Source organism: Hyposmocoma kahamanoa, unplaced genomic scaffold, assembly GCF_003589595.1.
Source record: "Hyposmocoma kahamanoa isolate Upper Pololo Valley unplaced genomic scaffold, ASM358959v1 224, whole genome shotgun sequence".
NCBI lineage: Eukaryota > Metazoa > Arthropoda > Insecta > Lepidoptera > Cosmopterigidae > Hyposmocoma > Hyposmocoma kahamanoa.
The window spans coordinates 12537826-12565510 of NW_020653743.1; the positions used below are offsets into that span (position 1 = coordinate 12537826).

A 27685-nucleotide genomic window follows, 5' to 3' on the forward strand; every position below is an offset into this window, starting at 1 on the left:
TGCCGTGTGTTGGGGGTTTTAAAGTTGCTTAATTTATATTGGATATGTAGGTATTATGTTCTTTTAAAGTAACTGTATTATGGTATAGGGATACTGCTTGCATTTGGTATAAGAATCACATACACTATTGGCTAACCCAGTATAACAACTTTTGGTTTGTTAGGTCGAAAAGTTTTGTTGCACCATGAAAAATAAAAGAGAACAAATAGAATTAGAAAAAAATTACTGGCTTTTCTGTTAATTCACAAAAGCGAGAATGAATTTAAATGAAGTTTTTTTTTCATTCAATCAACTTTAGACAAAAGTAATTAGATACAGTCTGTCATAAGTAAGGACTTTGCACTGATTTTGATTCCATAATAAATAGGATCTAAAATTCAAAGTGTTACTTACGTACTTTTACAATGCAATAAAACGCAGATATTTTTATTGAACTCAAGAACAAAATACATAATCAAAAACAGGGTACAGCTGGCGGCCTTGTTGTTAGATGGTAAACTCTTCCATGTAGCTGTCAGGTGACAAGATAAACTTATTAATGTTAACAAGCAGAGCGTGTATTATAGACCTATTGCATTAATCCCTACCAGCTGTCCCCCCTGGTGGGGACAAGTGGATTTTTTTTCCACTCTTCCCTACCACACCGTCACTGGTTGGGATACATGGAATTACATTTCCACTTGTCCCTAAACCACTTCTATTAAACCATTTAACTGTTGCTTTTCTCCGAAGCTAAAAATGTCTGCAATGATTACTATCTAACTGACTAAACACTTCTTTTTTTAAAGTTAGTAAAAAGTTACGACCAGCAAATTTGACACTTTACCACTTCAAGGTTTCTTTTTGCGTTCACACCCAGCTTGTTTGTCAATCAAGTAAAGGCGTTTAACTCCTAGATTATATTTATAAAAAAAAATGCAAAAAAATAAACGGCTCGCAGCTTATTTCATTTTTTTTATACAAATGTTAAGTGACGATAAGGTCGACGGAGCATGCATACCTAAATAATACCCATTCATTCTCGCCTTGAAAAGGTCCAAGTTATAACGCTCAGGGGACACGTCTGCAGGCAGGGAATTCCACTCCATAGCCGTCCGCCATATAAATGTGGTGAGTGGAGTGAGATCGCCAAAGAAAGCTACAATCTCCGCTTTCAAGCAAAATGGTCTTAAGACTGGTAAAGCTTTAATTTTACTGATAGTGCTTACGACTAACATGATGAGTAGGTATTAGTCCATAAAGAAGTTATGAAATTTGTTTCCGACCCGCAAATTTTGTCAGTGAAAAATCTGAAACCGAACTAACCGTTCATTGTTCTTTCCAGATCTTCATGCACAAAAACGCGATGCAGATGCATGCTCGAGAGCTCCAACGAGGTCTCGGAGACCAAGTCAAGCCTCACCAGTGCCAGCAGTGTCTCAAGTCCTTCTCCTCAAATCACCAGCTCGTCCAGCATATCCGAGTCCATACTGGCGAGAAGCCTTACAAGTGCTCATATTGTGACCGAAGGTTCAAGCAGTTGAGCCACGTTCAGCAACATACGAGATTACATACAGGTGAGCGTTTTATTGAGCTAAAACAAATATAGCGCTTAAATATACAGTACTAAAGAAGTAAATGTTTTGTACATAAAATAAAAATTTAAAACTAAGGAACATATACATTCGCTGCAATTTTCAGTCTACTTAATGAAATTCAGCGGCTTAAATTCGGTGTTGTCATTTCCACCAATAGGAGATAGGTATTGCACCTAAAGAGAACGACGTAATTATTCATATTAAGAATGTCACTGTAATTGGTTAGTTTGACACACGTGACATTGAAGCTATGTGATTGGTCCGTTTTAATTAGCTACCGTTTTTGTAATTCTAATATAGGTACTATAAGAGCGGTTATTTTAGACTTTAAACGAAATTGCGTCTTGTATTTTATAATAGATTTCTTTTCATTGAAAAGTAGGTTATTAAACGTTAAAAAGAACCTCTTAAAGACCCACACCCACGTGCTACCTGTAAATCAATAAACAGTATATAACTATAATCCTAACGCCGGCATGAAATATCAAGCATAATTCCATATACTTACAAATATGTAAATTTTACGTTTATCTTTGTATATCCTTTATCCAAATCGGTTTAAATATTGGTTTAAGCAAATAACTGTTTCGATCTAGGAAAATTACTACATGTCGGTCCCAAAACCAATTCCAAAAAAGCGATTATATTTGATACGGGAAGTGACCTTCTTTTTCTTTCTCCGGAAGTTCGAAAAAGTTACTCCTAATGACGTATAGAGTAGGTTTAGGTCTTCGATAAGATTACCTTACATGTTGTACATAGGCAAAAGTCAGTAAAAAACAACTGAAACTATTTAAGAGTCTATACAACCTCGAATGGCTTTGGTTAATTCCGCTTAACAGTGATATTGTTAAATCAATCGAATGTAATATATTCCGTTTACTATACGGTGTGAAAACATTATTCCTCAATATTTTCGCGTTAGAAAGAAATCACAAACTCACGAAATTTTGCAAGAAAACCGCTGCATTCAATAGGCACTTTAGATAATCCAATGATTTCTTTTTCATATCACACACAACACGTATAGTATACGATATACACTTTTCAAATGGCTTTATTGTCTTTTGTAAAAATATGCCCCAAGCGTAATGAATGGTATTAGTCATTGACTTACAAATAAATGGACGACGGGTCTAATACAAAAACCACGAAAAAAATGTCCCAAGTCAACCTATTTAAACGTAGTGACATTTAAAGGAATATGAAAAAGCTAAAACGTTGAATTTAAATTGTAATGTCATCGCAGTACTGTCTAATTTTGCTTGCTTCTCTGTCAGTCGAACAAACGAAGACTAAAGCGTGAATGACGCTCTGTATACGATTTTAACGCCCTATAAGTTCGGACACTTTTTAGCGCGGACCCGACGTCCATATAATTGTAAGTCAATGGTATTAGTACGGGAAAATTTTTAATTCGAGCTGAGGCAGTATCGACTCTTAAAGGGAAATACAACTCATAAAAGCCAAACACTTTTATTATTTATAAGTAAACACATTTGTTTTGTCGCCAAATTCATATTTAAAATATCTTAATATCAGTAATAATGATCTTTTACTATGGAATAGTTGACCTTTATAAGGCTCATAGTTAAGTAATAAAGACCTTCTATATTGCTGCTAATGGAACAAAGTTAAACTTAAATGTATATCTTTATTTCATAGGTAATCAAATTGCACTTGTAATTGTCACAATGACTAAACACTGTTTCTTATTCGTAAAGCAGATTTCCCTGAGAGGAATGAATAGGAGACTCTAGGCTTTGCGCTTTTTGAATAGATGTTCTGAGTCATTTAAAATCAAAATCAAAAACTTACCTATTTAAAAGTGTCCCACGCAAAACAACCTAAAACAGCTAAACAATTAATCCCATGAACAATTATCATCCCAAAAACTGGATAATCTGGAACTGGAAAAAAATGTCAATAAGTGTAGTTATAAACCTCGTAAATGGAAAAATGTTGAATATCAACCAGAATCTTATAATAATAATTAGAGTTGCAACGAATATTCGGTTACTATTCGGTAGTCGGCTTATTCGGCCTATTTTTTACTATACGTCCGAATACCGAATATTAAATCACTATTCAGCCTAAAAACAGGAGGAAGATATAAGAAAGTACAGTAAATTATCACAAATAGTTACTTCTATGAGATAAAAAAAGTTAATACTTAACAAATCAAATGAACACTACCTACTTATTATGTAATTTTGTCATGAAATCATAATTAAATAAACGCTAACAAAATCAACCTAGTACTTATTATTTGCAAATGAAAATAAAATTAAGTTTTAGAAAGTTAATCAAACTGAAGTGAAATAAACAATTACTTTCTTCGCTAAGGTGTCGTAAAGTTGAAAATAAAATTTCCTTTTTTGTATCTTTGCTATAATGCGGTTTGCGCGCCAATTTTCGTAAGAACATTAATCAGGCCGAATAGTTTGGCCGATAATTCGGCTATTCGGCCTCGCTCCGAGCCGAATATTCGGTATCCGGCCTGAAGGCGAAATACTATTCGTTGCAACACTAACAATAATTCTTTGTTAACAGGTATATACCCATAAAAATACAATTTATAATAATTATATATAAAAACAAAAGCAAAAGCAATAAAAGAATTATAATACAATAATAATAAAATACAATACAATGCGCTTATAAGATTGTAATAATAAGCCTGTCATTTCTTACTCCCATCACGATGCACGGAAATCCAGTATTTAAAAAAGGAATTGTGCATGTGCTGACTGATTGTACGGAGAATCCTGTTATCAGACACACGGAGACAGCTCCAAAAGCTGGCGACGCGAGATCTCGGCGAACATACTCGATGCGCTGCAGTATCTTGACTGGGTCATAAGAATGCTATATGCGTCATTATACTGCACTCTAACGGTTCTCATCGCGTGTTTCGAAAACCTACTCCAGAGTTGACACGTATAGAAGCATAAACAATATGCCCTAAACAACGTCGTCGCTCTGACATCACCACTACACCGCGCCAATCTACGCGCAAGCATGTTGCACCGAACGGCTAGAACCCTGCGCTCTCGTTCTATATCGTCATCATCCACTAGACTCTCCGTTAGCACGTGCCCAAGGTATTTGAATTTATCCACACTCTCCACTTGCGCACCATCTAAAAACATTGGCGGAACGTTCGCCGGGTCCCTTCCGGCTTTAAAGACCATTAGTTGCGTCTTCAGGACATCATATTTTAAGCAGTTATGAGCATACTGCCACACAGTGTCAGTGGCAACAGAAACGTTATACATCTTAAACGATTTGTGACTTCGTGAAGGCCACTGTCAAGAACAGCTAGTTATTCTTAAACCTTTCTTATTTTTCATGAACAAAGTTACTATATTACGAAGATATAAATTACATTTTCATAAATGTATTGTTGCTAGTGTTGTTTGTTTTTATACACTAGATTAGATTTAAGAGGATCTAATATCTTATTTAATGACATACATATAAGAGCCACTTTTATTAAGGAAAACTACGCTTAGTAGAAAGTAAATAAACTTGTTAATAATAATTTATGATTGAGCAATAAAAAAGCCTATCAAACTACTATAAAATGGATATAAGGCAGACCGTAAAAGTAAAAATTAATTTGTCTTTAGTAACAATCCGTATAAAAGAACTGAGATCTATGATTTAAAAGTTGAAATTCTCACAGATTAAATATGCGCATACTGATTGGCCGCAAGCGCCGCCCATTGGCTAGTTCGAACGTGGAAAAAAACACGTGAATTTTTTTTCTAAACAACGTAGAATGTACGTTACGTCAGCCGCTCCGTGATTGGCCGACGCCTCCCGCGCGGGCGGCCATTGGACTATTTTTTTTCTACTTTCCACGTAACATTTTTTTCCGAGAAAAATTCCGACCAATGGTAGACGTAGTTCTAATTTTAAAAGTTGTAATTGCGTTTTTGCAGTTTCGCTTTGCGGCCAATGTTTTAGGAACGTTATGATTTTATATTTGGAACAGTTTATAGATGTTTGTTTGATGGTTATGCGTTCGATGTTTGAATTCGATTGCTTCGGATTTTCTTTAGATCCTAAATGTATTTGAAGATAGAATGGATTCGTTTTATGATTAATTTTATTATTTTGTGGCAAACAACGATTAAACTGATTTATTTAGGAAGAACAAACAACATAAATTTGTGAAAAATGTAACACAATGCTCTAAGTCATTTAAGTCCCACCACTGGGCACGGCTATCATTTTAACAATTGACAGAGCAAAGTCTGTCACTCTATGCTGAATGCGTATAGCACACTTTGAAGTTTTGTAGACCTTATGAATTATGAAAAATATTACCACGTCCACTAATGAACAAAGAAATTCCTACACAAGTGCACCCTACCCTGTCATTATGCTTTAACTCCGTCGTTAACTGTCGTAGAGCTACTATTCTAACGTAGGTATTATAACGTGTATTGTCAGAATTATATCTTTGCGGTGTCCCTTTGACAGGTCGCTTTCGATTTCAAAGAAAAGTGGAAAATGGAAGGGACAAAACTATTCAATAAGCGAGGCCTTATATGAGTTTTGTTATTCTATCTTTGAGTAATAAATGTAAAATATAGGATCATTTATTTGTAGGTATATTTATATAAAAAGTTGTAAGTTATATAAGTTATATAAAAAATATTATTTTGATCATGAAACGAATAGCTCGGTTTTTGTTTTCTATGAATTTCTTAATAGAGTAGTGAAGGTTAAAGGTCATGCTGCCTCAACGAAAAATAAATTAAAATAATTAAATGGGATTATGTAATTAGACAAACAAGACTGAATAGGTACTTAGTTAGTTTGTCAGATTAAAATAGCTAGTTAATGATAGCCAGATTAAGTCGGTTTAAATTGAACGTAAAAAAATAAACAACCGAATATAGAACTCTTTGTTATTTTTGTATAAATTGATAATGTAATAATTACAGTTAATTGATTTATTTCGTACACATACGAAAATCGCTATACAATTATCTACTTCCAGATAATTGTACAATTGTACAATATAATTACGGTTAAAATAACCAAACCCCAAATTAAATAAAAGTTCTGGGATATAGTTCAAACTTTTTCGTAGAACCTTTTTTTATATTTATATGCTTCTTGATTCTTTTTTTAAATTTGTTGGTGAAAACATATGTTTCAAAAAATATTTTTTGTTTGCTTTCAGTTTATCAAAACTTGGAAGGTAATTAACAAATTATTTAATATAAAAAACTAAATTTTATCGTTACACCAAAGTAATGTAAGAAAGAAAAAACAGGCCAAATTTCTTTTTCGGATCTGGCAAAAATACATGTTTACATTCACCTCAATTTATAATTAAACAAAAACATTCACGTTAATTCAAAGACAACATTTAAAAAACAAATCAATGTTCTGCGAGGCTTCTTGTTCCAATTACAAATGTCTTTTTGTCCTTATTCCAAATATTCGTTCTATTTCGCGTCGGCTCTACATGACAATGGGCTGAAGAAGACGAACGAAAAACATTTGCGATAAGCATTGTTTATGTAAAAACGAACTTTGTATTGGAAAATTTATAATCGAATTGCTCCTTTGTCTTTTTTACGGAGAAATGCGAATTATTTGGTTTCTCAAATTTTTTTTTGTATTTAATTTGAAAAACATTATCTATATTTACGAGATCGTCGGCTCTATATACGTCATCACGCGGGTGTTGTTCACTAGACGAGGAGCAGTAGAGAGGGTTGGTCCTACCAGCTTTTTTTTAATAACATTGTGAGAAGGAACGAACAAGTCCTGCGCCTGACGGTAAGCTGTCCATAACAGTTACAGTGCCACTCAGAGCTTTAAAAGAGCAAAGACCTGAGGGGCACTGCCATTGCGCCCGTCACCCTGAGACATAACTTGACAAGCCCCATGTGCCTGTAATTTCACCAGCACCTTTACCCTTCAAAACCGGAATGCAGCAATGCTGACATTACTGTTTGGCAGCAGAAATAGGTAAGGTGGCAGTACTACCCTGGACGAATCTTTCACGAGGAGGTCTACTGCTACTAACTAACCTAACCTTATCTATTTCTGCCGCTAATGTGAGCATTGCTACTGTTTTTGTTTTAAAAGGTCAGGGTGCTGATGAAATCACCGGGACTTGACAACTTATGTCTCCGGATGACGGGCTAAGTGACATTGCAACTGCTATGGACAGGCCTGTCGCTTACCATTAGGCACACGACTTGTTCCTCCCGTCACTTGATAACAAAAAAAACTCTACGCAGTCACGGATAGCGCACTCAAGGTCTTCTATTCAAAGTCAGTATACTCCTAAAATGGAATAAAGCATGTACTCATGGATAAGAAGAAAATTGAGACGTGTTCTCTACAGTACGTATTTGAATTACAAGTCAAAAGAATCATCGTTCCATAAACAGTTAAACAAAAAAAAATCTCCTTTATTAAATTACATCACAGACAGGGGAAACTTCCGACAATCTTCTATCTACAAAAAACGTCTAATAAAAAACTTTCCCGAACAGTTTTAAAAGAGAAAAAGCCCGGAAAATTATTAAAATATTTCTTCTTCGGACACTGTCTTTGTTCGCTTTCCTTGAATTTTTACCTTTGTTTAGGGATGGGATGTTTTGATTGCCATGATTTATCGATAACTTTATAAATTAGGTACTTATTAATTCAGAATGCTGTCTACGTTCCCACTAACATCATCGTAATAATATACCATCATCATCATCGTCACTGCTTTGGATAGGCCTTTAGTTTCTGCCATCCACCACGATCCTGCACTAGTCTCACTCATCTAAAGACCTTAGACTCATCTAAGTCCCGGTACTTTAACGATGATGTCCACCCATTTCGATGCCGGACGTCTTTTGTCAGGCGTCAAGTCTGTCCAGATATTGGGTAATGTATTTTGACATTAAAAAACAATTAATTAGACTTTTTTGTATCCTTTAAAAAATTATAATTAAAAATGTATTCCAATGGTTGCCTGGAAGAAATTGCAATAAAGCCGCCAGTTGTCCATTAGTTAACTCTATGATACTTATATTTCTGTTCTGTGTTGTCATTGTAATCTTTTATTTACAATAAAAAAATTTTCATTCATTCATTTATTCGTAATAAAAATTGTAAAGTTTTAGAATATTGGTTAACAATTATGACGGGTTATTTGTAACTATGTTATCATTACATTCGATATCAATAAAAGGTCCATGGAAGACTATCCCAGTGAAAGACAGGCGTATGTATGACTGGAAAAGATTTCCGAAATTATCGACAAAAAACTAGAACATCACTAGAATCAACCTTTCGCCAACTTTCGTTTAATATCGAGTTTTCGCGCTTTCGAGCGTAAAGATCGCGATGAAACTTTGAACAGTCCACCTGCGCTTTTTATCTGACCTTCGTCGTTGAGTTTTGGAGAAAAATACGATTTTCTACATTGCCTTTACGAACATTCAAAGTATCTTTACGTTCCTTTAAAACTTTTAAATCTGTGACTCCTTATATCGCTGTGAAATTTTTGGTCCTACAGGATTTCTCCTAAAAAAATTGTCTATATTTAATTACACTTTAATTGTTCAAAATTTTGCTCAGGTGTTTATTTCTGCCCTCTATGTTATAACTAACGTATTTGCATTTAGATAACTTTCGAGATAATTATTACCTAAAATTTTATCGTCAACTAAAAAAGAAGTCAATCTGATTTTGTTTTATAAAACTGAAACTAAATAAGATATTAAAAAAGCGATTATAGGGTGTTCTAGATCTAGTTTCCCTGAATCTAGACATGTTAATAAATCAATTTAACTAAAAATGTCGATTGTGCTAATTATGACATGGATGGTAGATTTTTGTGGGTAATTTTTAGTGTGTTCTTACAATTAAGGGCTTTAGTACAATAAGCGAGGGCAATGAACTTTATAGTCCTTATAATTTGAATTAATAATGATGTTGGAAATGAAACTATTTTTCCGGATTTAAATCGCGTATATTTGTTTTTTCAAACAAACCGACCTTTCGGGGCCTTTACAGGTCCCATGGTCACGGTTGACTCTAAAGGTCGTTGAGTTTGAAAAAACAAATATACGCGATTTAAATCCGGAAAAACAGTTTCATTTCCTATGGGTAATAATCGCGAAAACCTAAGAACTCGATAATAACAGTATTTTTTTTGTAACAGTTTTTTTTTAAATAAATAACGCACACACTCAACATAGCCCCGCACTAGGGAAACCCTGTGTCGCGGGTGCCATGGACACACATATAGACAATCACAAATTACACCCAAACTCACGAGAGAAATAAATGTAGGCCATACAAACATTTCTCCCGGCCCGGGAATCGAACCTGGGACCTCTGCGTGGCATGTTAACCGTTCGGCCACGGAGGCAGTTAAGTAATAACGATGTTTGTTACTATGTTTTCAATGTCTAAATATTATGAGACTGTACAACCTCAAATGGCTTTGGTTGATTAAGTTGAAAGTATTGAATCAATCAGTTTGGAAAAAATATATGACAATGAAAATTTTCACGACAGAAAAAACACAAACTTACCTCGAAATACAGGAAAATAGCTGTATTCAATTGGTGCTTAACATATACCAATGATATTTTAAATATTAATAGTAGTTTATTTCTCTTCTAGTTTATTTATGACTAAGCTAATAAATACAAATTTTCTATAACATTAATCCTTTAAAGCTGTCGCGTGAAAAGCCTCTCAAATGCCGGTACAAATGGGCCGTCGACTCTGTCCGCAGTTTTTATATATTACTGAACTAAAGAGGACACGTATAGTACATGTACATTTTTCAAATAGCTTTAATATTGTTTATAAAAAAATTAATTCTGAAATAAAGCCAGTGTCCCTACCGCTTGACCCAAGCAAAATAAACCGATAGATAGATAGATAGAAAATTCTTTACTATTAGCACCACATATATAGACAGATTACAGGACAAAAATTAAACACATTAGCAGGGTAACAATTGGTGGTCTTATCGCTTACTAGATGAGATAGAGAGACTAAACATGAGTAAAAGCGGTGCTAAATACAAACACATACATATAGAAATTATTAAACAACGCATTATACTTATAAATATACATGCATATGTATAGTAATACAATATTACTACTATTACTACGGGAAAATTTTTAATTCGAGCTGGGGTAGTATCGATTCTCAAGTTTTCGTTATATTTCGTATCGTTTGTGTTTGATAGTAAGGCAGTAAGTTCAAACGTGCTCTCCGATGACCCCGCTTTTTAATTTTGCACACAGTTAACACCGTTTAGACCTACCTGTCTAAATACATTTCTTTTTAACAGTCATGGAACAAAGTTATTGGTTTCGATGTAAGTAATATAATCCTGCGAGCTTGTTTTTATGGTCGCGTTTTCTGACGTCCCGGGTTCGAACCCCGGCTGGGTCAATATAGAAAATTGACCTTTCTATATTGTCTCGAGTCTGGATGTTTGTGGTACCGTCGATGTTTCCGATTTCCATGACACAAGTGCTTTGGCTACTTACTTTGGGATCAGAGCAACGTTTCTTTGTTTTATTCTTCTTAATTTATTTGTCACCTAAGTAAGTTTAAAAGTACGTAAGAAGTTGAGAATTGTTCCAGTGCCGTTTGTATCCGGTATTTAATGTTCTTTTACATGTAATATGTATACTCGTGCGCTCATCGAAATAATAAATTAATTTTAAGCATGTCCTATAAATTTAAAATTTAATTCTTCTGAAGTTTGACAATTGTCAGCAGCGGATGTCCATGTATGAAGGTGGAACCTGAAAAGCAGCAGCAGTGTTGAGGTTCCATCCTTTTCATTGGCACTAGAGTCCACATTTCCGAAACTCTTTACTGTTAACCTTTTTATTGTAAATGTGCTTATGCATAAATGCCTTATTATTATTAACACTATTTATTTATTTTTATAGTGAAACCAGTGAAGTTATTTAACAAATTGCTTAATAGACCTATTCATTACTACTGTATTTATATCGAGAAGTGCAGTTACTGACCTCATACTTTAAACTTTACTAAACCACCCTTATAGGTTTTAATCTCAATCAGAAACCACAGATGCTAATTATACCGAATAGACAACCCCTAAACTATTTAACACTAAAATCGGATTCGCATCCAGCGTATCAATCTAGACATTTTGACGCTGCGTAGGGGTGATTTCAATTATTTACACCCTATATATGTATACGGGGGTTGTGACATGCGCGGGGGTGGGGGTGATAGTGAAAATCAATAGAATCATCGCCGCGTCCGGTCATGACTGGGGTGAAAGTGGCTATCTAGACTGCATTTCGGACCTAGGCCTAGGATTGGTGTTTTGAGCTAGGTTTTTAACGTGCCCTTCTTTGCACACATCGAATATTTGTACTATATTATAATAATTATAACGCACTTGAGAATTTTGTTTATAATTATAAATCATTCTAAAAAATCGTCATTTTAAAAAATCGATATTTTAATTTTATGGTGAGGTGAATATTATTATACATATTTGATGAGATCCTAACACTACAAAGTCAAATGAAAATAGCCTTTATTGTAAAAGCCTTAACGTTTACTTTTGCAAAGAAAACCAAGACGATGATAATAGATATTGCGCAATAAACGATATTATACAACAATACTGAAATTATTCTTCTCTCTTTTACACAAATAGAGAGTGAAAGAGATGACAGTATACTTAAAACACACACACAAAATCAACAACAACGAAACTATTATGCAGTCCGGTCAATGACCCCTAAATTTCAGAAGCGTGTATCTGAATTTACACCATTGACATTGTAGATTGTTCGATCACAGGTTGTTCTTATAATAATATTTGTAAATAATAATAAATTCGTTTCTTTATCTCAACACATTATTAAATATATAAGCTACTTTACACAGAGTTTAGTAACAAACGATAGAAGTGAGAGGTAAAAAGCTTTTTAACTCAACATAATAGCGGAGTGTTTCTCGGCGCTAACTACCAAACCAATCATTCCAGTTCTGAATATTTCAGCAGATTATTAAAAACTTAGCTTAACATCATGAATCATTATATAGTTATTAGTTAATACTATTTTTTTTTTTTTTTTTTTTTTATATTGTGATTCGGCAAAATGACTGCACCGCGCCTGATGGAAAGTGCGAATACAGTCCAGAGATGAGAGTAACGGATGGAAAACACAAATATCTTCACTCCGTCACTATCATTTTGCCGGTCTGGCCAAATGCTTCTTCACACTACGTTTGAAGGACCCGATGTTATAGAGGGGAGGGAATACATGCGCCGGGAGTTGGTTCCACAATTTGATGGTTCGGCATAAGAACGAATTGCCAAACTTTTTAGTGCGGGACGGTATTGAACTGACCGTCCAACTGTGGCAACTAATTACTAATTACACACTGCACTATCTTGATTCAACTACACTACAAAGCCTACTTCTAGACAAATAACCAGTTAAAGTGAATTATGAGAAAAAATTAATTATGACGCTACGGACTTTGTTAATTATCCATGTGTAATTAGATGACTTTGAAAAGATATAACTGGATGTAAGGTCCATCAACAATATATTTTCATTAAAAAGAAAGCTAGAACATAAAAGTACAATGAGGTCATGAGCCCAGACTGGCTGGTTTTGCGTCCATTCACCGTTAAAAGTGATGTTTCTACTTTTAATGTTAAGAATAACAAATAAGGAATACCGCTTCTTGCGTTTGAAATTCAAAACGAATTTTTAGATTATTCGAGTCTTGAATCTAAAATACTAAGCCTAAAATATGAAAGACGTATCCCTACCTTTATTTAATATTGTTAGGTGCAGGAGAGATCCTTGTGAAAGAGTTCGTCCAGAGAATTACTGCCACCTTACCTATTTCTGCCGCCAAGCAGTAATGTTAGCATTACTGCGTTCCGGTTTAGAAGGGTAAAGGGGCTGGTGAAATTACAGGCACACGGGACTTGTCAATTTACGGCGTAGTGGCAGTACCCCTCAGATCTTTGCGATTTAAGGCTCTGAGTGTAACTGTTATGGACATGCGTGTAGCTTACGATCAGGCGCACGACTTGTTCGCCCAGTCTATTGGTACCATAAAAAAAATACTGTTCAATCTAACCTTAACTTCAAAGTGAAATATTCTGAATAACAAGAGTACCGTCGTATCAATAATTTTATAGTTTTGTTATATTTACTGTTTTGTGATTGTTTTATTGAACCCAGTCGAGACACACAACTCCGCCATAAAATGTAGCGAATTTTACTAAAAGGGTACAGTTTGTGAAACGGCTTAAACTGAGACTTTTAACTGTTTATCTATTTAATAGATGTAAATACAAACGATGTTGTTTTAAGAGTCGATACTCTGTTCGGATGAATTTTTTTCCGTTCTAATACGGTTCATTTTGTTTGAGTCAAGCGACAGGGGCACTGGCTTTATTTCATGATTCTTTTTTTACAAACGAAATCAATGCCATTTGAAAATTGTATATCGTATGGTATACGTGTTCTATTTAATTCAGTTGATATAAAATAATCTCAGTACAGAGTACTAAAAAACCCACCTCAAAAGTCATTCATCTCCTAGTTTGCTACTCTTAGGGGTGGAATTTTCTTTAAATTTAAATGAGACCACTGAGGCACTCTTTTTTCAACAAAAAAAGAATCGTCAAAATCGGTTTATAAATGCCGTTATTTTGAATTACAAATGGAGTAGTCGCGTAACGTACATACGGTTACCTATCAGTAGTCAAAAAACATGACATTTTCCAGAAATAACGTTTGGTCGAAATTTCATAACCTCGAAAGTAATTTTGAGAGGAAAATGTTTTTTCTTTTAAACCTAACATAACCTAACCTAACCGAACCTAATTGTGTCTTTGCGATAAACATTCAACATATCCTGAAAGAACAACTGTTTCGTTATAATTCGGTTTTCGGTGCAATGAAAATTCGAAGAAACGTTATTTCGGACAAAAAAATTTCGAGTTTGTGATACATGAAGATTGTATATATATATATCCCATGCTGAAAAATTCCAAACAGGTGTAAGACTGCAGTACTAAAAAATATGTTTTAATTTATTCTATGATAAATGTAAAGAGTGTGAAGCGTATAATGGAATGTTCTTTGGGAAAGTAAAAAAGGTATTTCATTAATTTTTTCGGGCCCTTTACAGGTCCCATGGCCACGGTTGACCTATAAAGGTCATGGGACCTGTAAAGGGCCCGAAACGTCAATTTGTTTGAAAAAACAAATATACGCGATTTAAATCCGGAAAAATAGTTTCATTTCCTATGTATAACAATCGCGAAAACCTAAGAACTCGAACTGTTGTAACATTAGTGAAAAATAGGGAGGCTTGCATTAATATTAGACATAACTGCACAACGATACATATGTAGTTAAAACTTTAGCGCGATAGCAAATGTTACAAAACGTGTCACATTGACAGCGTTTTATATTACATAAAGTTAAAGCGTTGGCCTGTCAAAGGTAAATACGTTCCCTCAACGATACATATTATGTAGTTCAAACGTCAAACTATTAGCGCGATTGCAAATGTACACAACGTGTCACTTTGACAGCGTTTTATATTTGGTTTAGATTTGGTTTTCACGTTTGTATTTAGCGCGATTGGGCTCCTGGTCATGACTTTACCATCTCAGTTAGCCGTGAAAATGGGACCTTTAAAGGGCTCGAAACGTTCGATTTTTTGAAAAAATATACGCCATTTTGATCCGAAAAAATAGTTTCATTTCCTATGTGTAATAGCAGCTAAAACGTAAGAATTCAATTTCTAAGTTACATATGACATTCAGCATTATTACCTCTCGTTAGAGGAGTCTGTGCCCATCAGTGGGATTTATAACAATTTAAAAGTGACTTGAAAGTAACTGCTTTGTATGAAAAATTAAATGAAATTGAATTATCTTTATTATCTTTCACATATATTTGGTCCTCACATGTTATTGAATTAGTTTCGTTTGTGAAAGTCTGGTGTCTATACTAGGGTTAATCTGTGTTATAGAGCACCAGGCTCTCCCCCTTACACCTCTAAGCAGACGTAAGACCGACAGGCATAAGACAAGAAAATATGTGTACTTAAACAATTAGAAAATAAAGCAAAAATGAAAATTAACTGTTGTTAAATTAGTTTTAAATAATATATTAGAAAACGTTTGTTACTATGTTTTGTTGTAAGTGTATGTGTATGTATAAGGCATGTAATCTGATTTTGAATATGGGGTTGTTCAAAAAGCGCGTCAACAGGGCTCTCAAATGCTGACAACGCATAGGCATCTCTTCTGATGTTGCAAATGGGCGACGATGACCATGCACGTTCAATAAAGTGGTTCGTCTGCTCATTTGCATCCTTTTTTATGATACTAATGATAGTAAGCGACACGCCTGTCCATAGACAGCATTAGCATCAACAACTTTAAATTGCAAAGATCTGAGAGTCGTTGTTACTGCGCCCGCCATTTCAAATTAAATTTCCCACATAAATTCCGAGAAACTCCCAGTTGCATATAAATATTTTTTTTTATTTGGTATTTTAAAAATGCTCCAAAGTAAATTCAACGGAAAATTATTAAAATAAACCAATGATAAAATTTTTATTTCGAACCAAATAAATTTCTTTCAAACCAAATTATAATCTTACCCAATGGTACATTCTTCTAATTTAATGGGCCAAAATTTTATATAGCCGCCCGCTTGCCACGGTACGCTGGCCGCGGAAACTCGAGCGATATTTTAGTAAATATTAAATTTAAAATGAAGATAGAATTCGTACCAAACACTGCAATGCATAAGCCGTAATTTTGCTGATGTATTTCCTATTTTACTTTTTGAAATGGATTGTTATGCATAGCCGTTCGAATAAAATGTTGCGACTACGAGCAGTAAATGAAAATAAATGCATACAAATATTAATTGAAGTTTAGACCTTGTACATTCTATCTGTACAATTGTAGAACGTCCAGAAGGAGCCGCCTTCTCTGGTCAATGGTTTAGTGAGGACTTTCTCGTTATCTTTTGTCCATGGAAACTTGACGCGCACAGATTTCTTAATGGTTTTGGTTTAAAGTTATCATTTAGTTGTAAAAATAACGCAGTGAATAAAGCCGTACGTTTGAGAAGGCATGTACAGTCCTCAATCCTTTTTAGACCATCGTAATGCCTGTGTCTTAGAAGAAATCTTTGCCTGCCACAGTATATAATTATATTCACATATTTATTTGAATAATCATTATTTTCGAAAAAAAAACATCATGACTGATACGCCATGATAGAAACTAGACAGTACACAAAATAAGAAGGATTAGCGGTACCTAATGGATTAAAAAATGTCCGCCATATTCTCTCCACCCACTGACAGCTCACCATGTTAAAATTCCCCATAAATAAAACCTCAAGAAAGGGGATAATGAACTTAAATCTCGTGGGATTCAATGTAACAGGAGCACGTAATCCATCTTATCATTTTTTGGAAAAAGAAATAATGGAAAATTTTGTCCGCTTGAAAGAACTCTCCGAACCACTGGGGAATGGGGTGGTATTATATGCTGTTTTGCATATTTAATTTATTAAATAGACTGAGATGTGGTTACTGGCAAAGCATGGTGCAATACATCATTATATAACACTATGTTCCCTGATTTTTTATTGATTCTGTATTTTGTGTATCAAATTTAATTTACGGAGGTACCAGTATAATTTAAATAGGTACCAGTGGCTAATGGTGGCTATTTAAAGAAGGTAAGCCAACGAAGAAGATACTCAGCAATTAATGCTGCATTGCATGTTAGGGAATAAAATTCTTAGGCAAGTCGATGAGAATCGTGTCATATAAACCCTTCGCCAGCGTAGGTTTTACTCTGTTTAAATATTCACGCAACCTGTTCTGGGGATGTTTAGCTAATTTTCGTCACCGTCTTTCTATTAAAAGTCCTACTGCTAGACACCTTTGCCACCCTTCATACTTTTACCAAAGGTTGTGGATATTCAATATGCTGGTTCATCACGATGTTTTTTCCGTTAGCGAGAGTAATTGCTATTGTTACATCTATTACATTTGCAATAGCTTTGTCCACATCGTTATGTGCATATTAAAGCCGTTTAACTTTAAATAATAAAGACGCATCATCCGCGTACAATACTCTCTATACCTACCATTAGGTTAGGTAAGTCATTTTTTTATTAATCTTTGTATCCCACTGCTGAGCAAAGGTCTTTCCCAAAATCCTTGCTCCTTGTCTTTGGTCATAATATCATCCTATCAAAATCATTAATATAAATTAAAAATAAAAATGGACCAAGAATGGTACCTTGAGGGACGCTTATGTTTTTCATATATGTCGCCAAACAAATTCAAACTGTTGGTCTCTCAATTGTGAAGTAAATCGTTAATTTTATTCCAAACAGTAAAAAAAAACAATATTGATATAAAAAAGATAAATACGACGTAATAGAAGGTAGCGGAGCGTCCTAATTCAGTCACAAACATTACATCGTCGGCGAAATCAAATAAAATGCGATCGCGCGGTACGACCTTTTTTCATCGAGGCTTCTGCAAATAGTCGTTACACAGCGATCTGTACGTTTTGATACTTGTGAACATTTACAGAATGTCTTATATCAATGTTGAATTATACTTCTTCGTCTTATTGTGACGATACTGATTTTGAAAAGGTGCTTATTTCTAAAAGAAATTTGTTCCCGCAGACCAAAATACAGGACAAAATAATTACAATAATGGGTTTACGTCCACAACAAAACAAAATTAAATTATGTAATGAAATAATAGTAAATAAAATATACTTCGTTAAGGATCTTTTTGATTTTGAATTATGCCACTTCGAATGCCGTATCTGTCGTCGCTTTAAGATCTCTTCTCGCACAGATCATGAGGGACAAGCGCGTAACTAACCACTATAATGGTTAATGATTTTGTAGTTACAAAATACGCTAAGGTATATAAAACCTAATGGTGTATCTAAGTGTTTATATATATATTTCATTATAAAACTCATACTTGCATTTGAGGACAAAAACAAGTTCGATGAAAAAATTTGGAGAAATTTGAATTTTGATTTTTTTTTAATGAATGAATGAAATATTCTTTATTGCACAAAAAATACAGTTAAAATACAATACAGTAACTTAGGTATAAAGATAGTAAGATAATGTGCAACAGGCTTTATTACTATATAGCAATTTCTTCCAGGCAATCTTAGGATAGAAATTTGGGATATGCAAAAGGGGCGTAATATAAGTGCACAACATAATACTTTATCTTAAACTCAAAGTGAAACAAGACAACGTGATTTATATCTTCATTTCGTTTACAGTAATTAATTATTTTTAATAAATAATAGACACACGTTTGGGCACAATTTCACCAGATGTTAGGCGATGATAATATGTTTGTTTAAAAAATACCTATACACAACATCACACACAAAAAAGACAAAAGACAGGGCCGAACAGGCGATATAGTAAAATTAAAAAATACATAAAATGACAAGAAATACAAATTTATAATAAAGCAAACAAGTGAAGTGACGGGACGTCAGACAGGTCGTGCGACTGGTGGTAACCGACACGCCTGTCCATAACAGTTGCATTAACACTCAGAGCTTAAAATCACAAAGTTCTTGGAGGTACTGGTACTGCACCCGTCACCCTGAGACATTTAAGTTGACAAGTCCCATATGCCTGTAATTTCACCTGCACCCTTACCGGAATGCTTACATTACTGCTTGGCGGCAAAAATAGGTAAGGTGGCAGTACTTCCCTGGACGAACTGTTTCACAAGGAGCTCTACTGCTCAGGATCTGACTCAGAGAGGACTATGGTGTACATACTTGTCACTGATGTACTACTGAGTGACATTATAAACCTAAAAAAGTATTACCGAAATGTAACAATTTTTTTAGGATCGAAAACGCATGTATTTACTTTTTCAAACAAACCAAAGTTTCGCGCTCTATACAGGGGGCCTACCACAACCTCTTAAAATAATATTACTTTAATCTTATATTGACTTTTCGTACCATAACGCGCTTAAAGTAAGCTTATTGTAATGTTAAAACTATGATGTTTTATTGGCAGCTTTGTGACTATTCATTCACTCAGTTCGTACTATGACGCGACTTTATAATTAAAGTAATATTTGCTCTTACGTCAAATTTAGCAATCTTAAAATAGTTACACGGGTGCAATGGAAACAATATTATTTTCAGTTTTATCGTTTTAATATTGATTTGTAGTGATTAAAAGTTAAGTTGAACTTATTTATTCACATATATCTCTTCAATATTTTGTTATCTTTTTATTTAATAGCACATAGTAAATAATTTTTCGGTAAATAAACATACGCGATGTTTATTTCGTAAAATTATAACAGCGCCATCTATATGCTCCTTGGCGAAACTAACAGTTGACACTAGACTTATAGTTCCGAATTCACAACGTGACAATCAAAACTCAGCTTGTTTTATTTATTTTTCGTCGTGAAAATGCGGAATAATTATTGAAAACAACGTAATTTTAATAGATTTTATCATTGCATACTTTTCTTTTTTTAACAGTCAAAATTTTCTGAATGTAAGTAACATTAAGTACTTTGACATTATACTACGATAACACAATTCGGAACATCAAAAAAGGAAAGAGATGGCATTATACAGTACATATATTATTTTGCGTTATTTCTTTCCTACCTTTAGTAAGGAATAGACAATATTGGGAAATCATTCGTTCTTTCAGTCACTTTAGCAATAATACTTTACTTAGTTGATAAGTTTGTCATGGTTATGGTAGGCCCCCAGGTCCCAAACAACAAATATATGCGATTTAAATCGGAAAAGACATGTTTTATTTAAACAAAAATACTTTACATCTCTATATATTAATTTATTCATTTACGTTGATAGACACGTTACATATAAAATGTTACTTGCACCCAGTAAGGGTTATAATAAATGATAAATCTTATAATCTAAAATTAAAATTACAAATACAATTTTAAGACAAGAATTAAAATTAATAATACAATTTTAATGCAAGTTAATAGTTTACATAAGGGAAACATTATTACTTAAGAGAGTCATCTTAAAAATATTCATTAACTCAAAGATTGAGCATTTCTGATTATGCAATAATTTAAATTTACTACAAAATGTGGAGTTACTTTCTATTGTTTTTAATGTGTCAGGTAATTTGTTATAGATTTTTAATGTATTAAGGGCTCTTTCGCAACATTTCGATACGGGGTGTTGGTACAATCGGAAGTGAAACTATTTATTCAGATATAAAGTCGCGTGCATATGTCAGCCAATTTTAACCTGTAAACAACCCGACACATGGGTTTCTTTAAAAAATAAATATACGCGATTTAAATCCTAAAAAATATTTCGTTTCTAAGCTAGTAGGCACAATAGGTATTATGCGGTAAATAAAAACACAAAGAATACCGCATTGTTATGCTTATATGACGAAAAACAAAAGTTTTATATTACGGTAATATAATCTTTTGCCCAATCAACATACTTACTTTGTAGGTCAGTTCTTAGAGTCTCGGAAATTCATATGACACCTTGAACTACCTAAAACGTAGGCGAAATTATACATTTTCAACTAATATAACCGACATATAAAAAAATTTGAAAAACAAATATTCATAGGAAATAAAACTATTTTTCCGGATTTAAATCGCGTATATTTGTTACCAAACAGACATAAGACTGCAGTACTAATTAGTATGTTTTAGTTTATTCTAATTTCTATTATTAATTAATAATAAATTGAACTTAATAAAATATTCATTCAATAAAATAATTTGTAAAACTTAATTAGCGTAAATTAGAACGTTTTCTTTGTAATATTAAAAATAAGGTATTTAATTAACAACTATTGTAACTATAGTGAAAAAAATAGGGTGGTTTGCATCAATATTAGACATAACTGGTTGAAGAATGTACCACCTCAGTAAACCGTAACCATGGGACCTGTAAAGGGCCCGAAACGTCGGTTTGTTTGAAAAAACATATATATGCGATTTAAATCCGGAAAAATAGTTTCATTTCCTATGTGTAACAATCGCAAAAACCTAAGAACTCGATAAACAAATATTCATAATACACACCGGTACTTTTAGCAAAATAATGCAATGTTTTTTTTTTTTCAAAAGTCATTTTATTTTCGGTCTATTTTGAAAATAAAAAAAAAGTTGGCTGTCATGTTTTTTCTTTAATCGATATGTTTCAATTTCCTACTACACAGTCATATCGAGTTGTCCGAGGTTGAGTTTGCGTTCTTGTAAGTTTTAGTCAAAAAGTTTAAAAAAAAACTTTTGATTATACTGTTACAATTTTTACATTTACAGCTGTTTCTGCTATGCTTCAAAACAAAGTATGCAAGTAGAAGAAGGTTTAGAACCTTCGAAAAACCTGTGAAATCGCCCAACCCGCATTGGACTATTAAACCCTCGCCTGAGAGGAGACCTGTGTACAGCAGTGGCACGTATAAATAGTCTGATGATTACCTGTCAAATAAAGAAACAAGAAAATGTCAAGCTGGTGAAACTACAGGCACATGGGACTTGTCAACTTATGTCTCAGGGCGCAGTGGCAGTGCCTCAAAATGGTCGACTATTCCATAGTAAAAGATCATTATTATTCAGAAGTTCCCGTGGTAAAAATAGTTTAGTTTCATGCACAGAGTATAAACAAGAATGACGATTAATAAATTAGGATCTTATATAATAGTTTTATAAATTAAACAAAGAACCTTGGAAGCAAAGTACTTCGGTCGACAAAAAGGTCCGGAACGCTCCATCCTTATGTCGTTGATATACCACCCATTCACACTAAGCAAAGATGCTCCCTCCTTTCTGATGCGTATGGCAAAGGAATGGAAACCTCTACTGACATCTGTGTTTCCCGAAAAGTACTATTTGGAGAGTGAATAGGCATTTTTTAGGCAAACGCGTATCATCGTCGTTCATATCGTCACTTAACATCAGGTGAGATTGTGGTCAAGCATTCCATCCATTTTCAAAACAGTTTTGTTTGTAAGCAGATATTGTACCTAGTCCCGTTCCTTATTTTGTTGATCCGTTTTTTGTGCCCCTAAATATCATTCGTTAACAAGAACAAGCAAGCTATGTAACCACTTATACCGCCGTTTCTTGCACGCCAAAAGAACTCACTAATTTTGGTTTTTAAGTTTGATGCTTATTTCCAGTGTTGGAAATTCCGCCATTTGCAACAGATATCTGTGACTTTAAAATGTCTGTTACAAGAATAATCCATAAAGAAATAGTTTTGGGTCGGTGATTCTCAAATATAATCGATTATGTCTATTGTCATACTTTTAGAAAATGAGACTTTTTACTAAAAACAAACTGTACATTAAATCAGTTAAAAATAATATGAACTATATTTATTGTAATATAAATGTGTCAAGTTAAAATGAAACTTTTTTTCTGATGCTAAATGTTCCAGCCCCGTGCTCACTCACCGTCAAATAATCATTTATTTCATAGGTAAAATAAATGTATACTTGAAAACGTCACTTTTAAGGTAATGCTCGTTCACACTGCTGACTTCCCTGAGAAGAACGAGCAAGAAACTCTAGGGATTGCTCTTTTCAAATAAACTTAAATGCTATGGAATAACACTTTGAATAAAATTTGTGTGGAATATAGAGTCATGTCGTCTTTCCACATATTTTAACCAACAAGTCGTCTTCATTTTTGTAATATGACAATTCAATTAAAATATTTCTAATATAGGTTATAGAGTCAGGAAATGATAATCTTAATATATGCACCGGAATCTTATTATAAAAACAAAACTTATTATAAAGCCAGTCGAGACCGTGGCTGTGAAGAAATCGGAACATCAGTTTGTTTAAAAAATATACACTATTTTAGATCCAGGAAAATAGTTTCATATCCCATAGGAATATATTTATTGCATCATCATCATCAATCCATTTATACGTCCCACTGATGGGCACGGGTCTCTTTTCGGGCGAAGGCTGACTGAATGCTTGTTGGGGACTTAACATGTTTTCCGAAGATTATGAATCTTCTTCGACGTGCAGGTTTATTTATTGCATACCTAAAGGTAATTACAGAAGGATTTAAAATATTACACCGCTTAGAATTTGCCTTAATCTACCAGTTATAGTGTACAAATAAGTTGATTTTTGGTAATGGTTTGCTCCGACCTCGCCAAACTATTATGAATAACATTAATTACGTACGTTTTTTTAGAAATATATATAGTAACAAAACTGAGAATGGACATGAAAAGTATCAAAAACTATTGTTCGTCGTACACCATGCCCTCTTTTCTCGAGGGCGGCACAAAGAAAATGGAAAAATGGCGAAAAAAGATAACAAGCTGTTGGGCCAATCACGAAAATTACGCTTCCATTGGCTTAGGTTTTTGTTTTTATCTTTCATTTGACAGTATTTTTATTTTGTTATCGTTTTCCTGTGGAGTCTCGTTTCATGGGAGTAAATTTCGCGGTTTAAATAGCAACATAATAATAATGTGCGAGACAATCTACTGTAGATTAATTCAAAACTAATTGACCACTAACTTCCCATTTAATAAATAATCTGTATTAAGGAGGTCAGTCATTCTCCGTGACAGTACACATCCTTAATAATTTCAAATAAGTAACGAATTCTATTTTTTTTTAATTTACTTTTATTATAATTGTAAGTCACGTCAATTATTAGTTGTTATAAGTGACAAAATGCCCAAAAGCGCAGCACGGGACATCACAAAGTGTAGATATTCCAATTTTGTAGCTGATATAAATTTTTCTCCAAAATTTTTATATCTTATTTCCCACAAAACTTGAGCAACTAACTGAAGTTCATAATTTAAAGTAAACCCGAGGTGAACCCTTGCTTTTTTTTATCAACTTTGGAGTTATCTTTTAATCAACTTTGAGTGTTATTCCAATGTGAAAAATAAGATATTTTTGAATTTCATCTTGATCAAAATTGTGTTATTTAAAATTAATTTTATAAAAACCCTTTGGTGATTTATGTTGAGCGTTTCTTAAAACAAAAATTATGTAAAAAAATTAATGAATCAAATTAGATAAGAATTAAGACATACATATGTCAATTTATTTTCCTTTGTCTCATGTGGAAATATGTAGCTTTTCAAGAATAGTGTCCCAATCCAAAATAATTCCTTTTCTTGACATATTATTGAGATTTATTCGAAACATGCAAAATTTTATTGCAAATAAGACATTGAGTTTTTATTGGTTAAAATAATCACATGCCAATTTGGGATAGTGCGCAGCAGACACATCTCAGTTTTTTTATGCCATCTTCCTGGTGAATTAGATCCTTTTGCTTTTCTCTATTCCAGAAAGTCATCGAATCCCCTTTGCTCTTATTCTTTTTACTATCATTCATCAACCCATATACTATTTATGTTTGTATGTATGTGTGTTAGTGGCGGTCAGTAGTCTCTGCCTACCCTAAAGGGAGTCCAAACGCTTGAGTACAACTAGAAATCCAGAAATTTCGTGTAAAGTTCTAGTCTTAGTATATATGTATATAAATTGTAGAAGTGGCGCCAAATCAGGCATTGTCATTGCAGACAACATTGGCACCGTGCTAGGTACTCAATCCGAATCCATTAATTACCATCCAATACCTCCCCCAATAAAAGAAACCCTCACCACTTAAGGACTCAAATAGTAATGGAAAAGAAATCACGTTTCCACCCTCCGGTACCCTCACCGCCCCCACCCTCGGGGCCCAGATGGCGATTTTTGGCGCCAAAATGAACTTTCGCCTAAATTATTTTTTGCCGCCTTCTTTCTCAACCAATATTGACATGGCGTTCGCAATTTGTGGATACGACCACAAAGTTTAAAAGGTAAATACTAAGTTAAAATTTTGTATTATGGACTTTTTCGAGTTCCATTTTATACCTCAAGTTTGACCTTTAAGTAATATATCGATGCTGAGCTTTGGAAGTATTAACATTAATAGCCTTTTAATGTTATGATGTTAAGGTTACTTTTCATAAACCCGAAGATGTCAATACATTGCATTGGCTAATTTGAATTGATGGGAGATAATTGAGGATTGGATGAAAATTAATTGACAGTAAAATGCGTTTCAAGAAATACTTGGATTTTCTGCTTAAAACCTCTTACTTAAAGTAGTTGAGTTATATATTTCATATTCAATTCTTGTTTGAGGCTATTATTTTCTTTAATCTGAAAAGAATTTTATGCAGATGGTATAAGGAAGTAGTCATAATTCTTATATTTTTTTTTTGGTTTAGATATAATTCCGATGCATAAAATGGCAACACCGGTATCGAGTTACTTCTCGCGTTTTAAAATCCCTACTCAGAAAAGTAAGACTGAGACGGATAGGGTGATCTCTCAATTTGGGGAACAAGTTACTTTAGATTTTCACTTGGAGTGTAACGAACTAACAATAATTGTGGTAAGAAATAAAGTTACGTGATCTTACGAATAACTTGGAGTTGTTTTCATTTCAGTATAGTTATGACTCAAACTGAGTAAACAATTAAGCCGCTAAGTACTTACAAAAATCATTTTTATACTCAGCAGATTTCACTGGCCATCCAGCGCGGTAATGCGGCTAGTGTGATGGGGACGTTTGAGCCGGGTACGGTTCAGAGCGGTCCCTTTTAATTTTCGTTCCTATTTGGTTTTCATTACTTATATTATTAGTGTTTTTGATTGAATTTTTTTTTGTGTTTTATTTTAGATGTACTAATAAATAAAATAATTGTTTTTATACTCACAATAAAATCCGAGACATAATATCGTCTAATTTATCAAACTCAGATATCGTATTATTCTGACTTACAAATTTCATTCAATCATTTATTGCCTAGATTCAGAATTCGAATTCTATGTATGTCATGTTATGTTAAAAGACCCGGTCGAAGGATTTTTTTTCCTTTGTGATTGTTCCATATTTGTATCACTATGATATGATCATATTACAGTTACACTTAAATATGAGTAATCAAAACCTATTAACGAATTTCCACATATTTAATATAAAATGCTTAACCGTTGAATATTGTACAACAAAAACGTCACTAAGGCATGTCCATGCTATTCCAAAAACCAATCCAAGACATTGGAAGGTCGTATTTTTAATTTTTTGCGCCGGAACAGGATGCACGGCCCGGTGATTAGGAAATTATATCGAGGCGCGAAATTTCTGCCATTTTCTTTTTTTTCCTAATTTGACGGAGCGTCGCCTGTTTGGTTATACTAATCTGACTTTATTATACTTTATATTTAATTAAATATTGCATTATATTTTTTTTATATACTGTTTTTAAATACAGTTCCTTGATGTTTCTTTTTATGATACATGAAGGAACCGCAAAGAACTAAGGGGCATTGCCACTTCGCCCGCCACCCTGAGACTTAAGTTGACAAGTCCCACGTGCCTGTAATTTAACCAGGACTCTCCAAAACCGGAATGGAGTGAATGAACCAAAACGCCGAAAATTGAGTTATATACAGTTTTGTTCAGTTTAGTTAGCTCTTTCGAACAGTATATTTAAAATTTTGATATATTTAAAATTATTTCGAAAAACCAAAATTGTAATTCTCCAGGACGTAACTATCAAAACTTAAAATTAACAATAGAATTTCATGCAATACATTATTGGCTTTATATAAAATACCTGAGCTTCGCAATGTGTTAATGTGTTATGTTTTAGTGAAATTACTTAAATTGGAGGCATAAGATGTAACAACCATTAGCAATATAAATATAGCACTTTTATAAAAGTTACCGAAACGGTAATTAAATGCTAATCGCAAACGAACCGCGAACAAAACAAAACGTAACAGTTAAAAAAAGCTACGAAAAAAAGCAAACGAATGAATCTTCTCCAATTTGCTTTTATTACAATTACAAAGAAAAGAATTAATTACTGATATTAATTATAAGCTTTTTTGTTTTTCTTTCTTTAGATTTAACCCTTGGGGCTATTGTTCGGCCATATGCTACCAGTAGGG

At 33.6% G+C, this 27685-nt stretch overlaps 1 protein-coding gene across 18 annotated transcripts in view; it reads left to right on the top strand.

Moving 5' to 3' along the window:
- The window catches only part of LOC113228147 (zinc finger protein 628-like), a 170146-nt gene that overhangs the window by 119558 nt on the left and 22903 nt on the right, over positions 1-27685 (top strand). For all 18 annotated transcript variants that reach the window (XM_026461338.1, XM_026461342.1, XM_026461345.1 and 15 more), the window contains one exon: positions 1325-1556. In XM_026461338.1, the coding sequence (XP_026317123.1) occupies positions 1325-1556 (232 nt within the window). The remainder of the gene's footprint in view (positions 1-1324; positions 1557-27685) is intronic.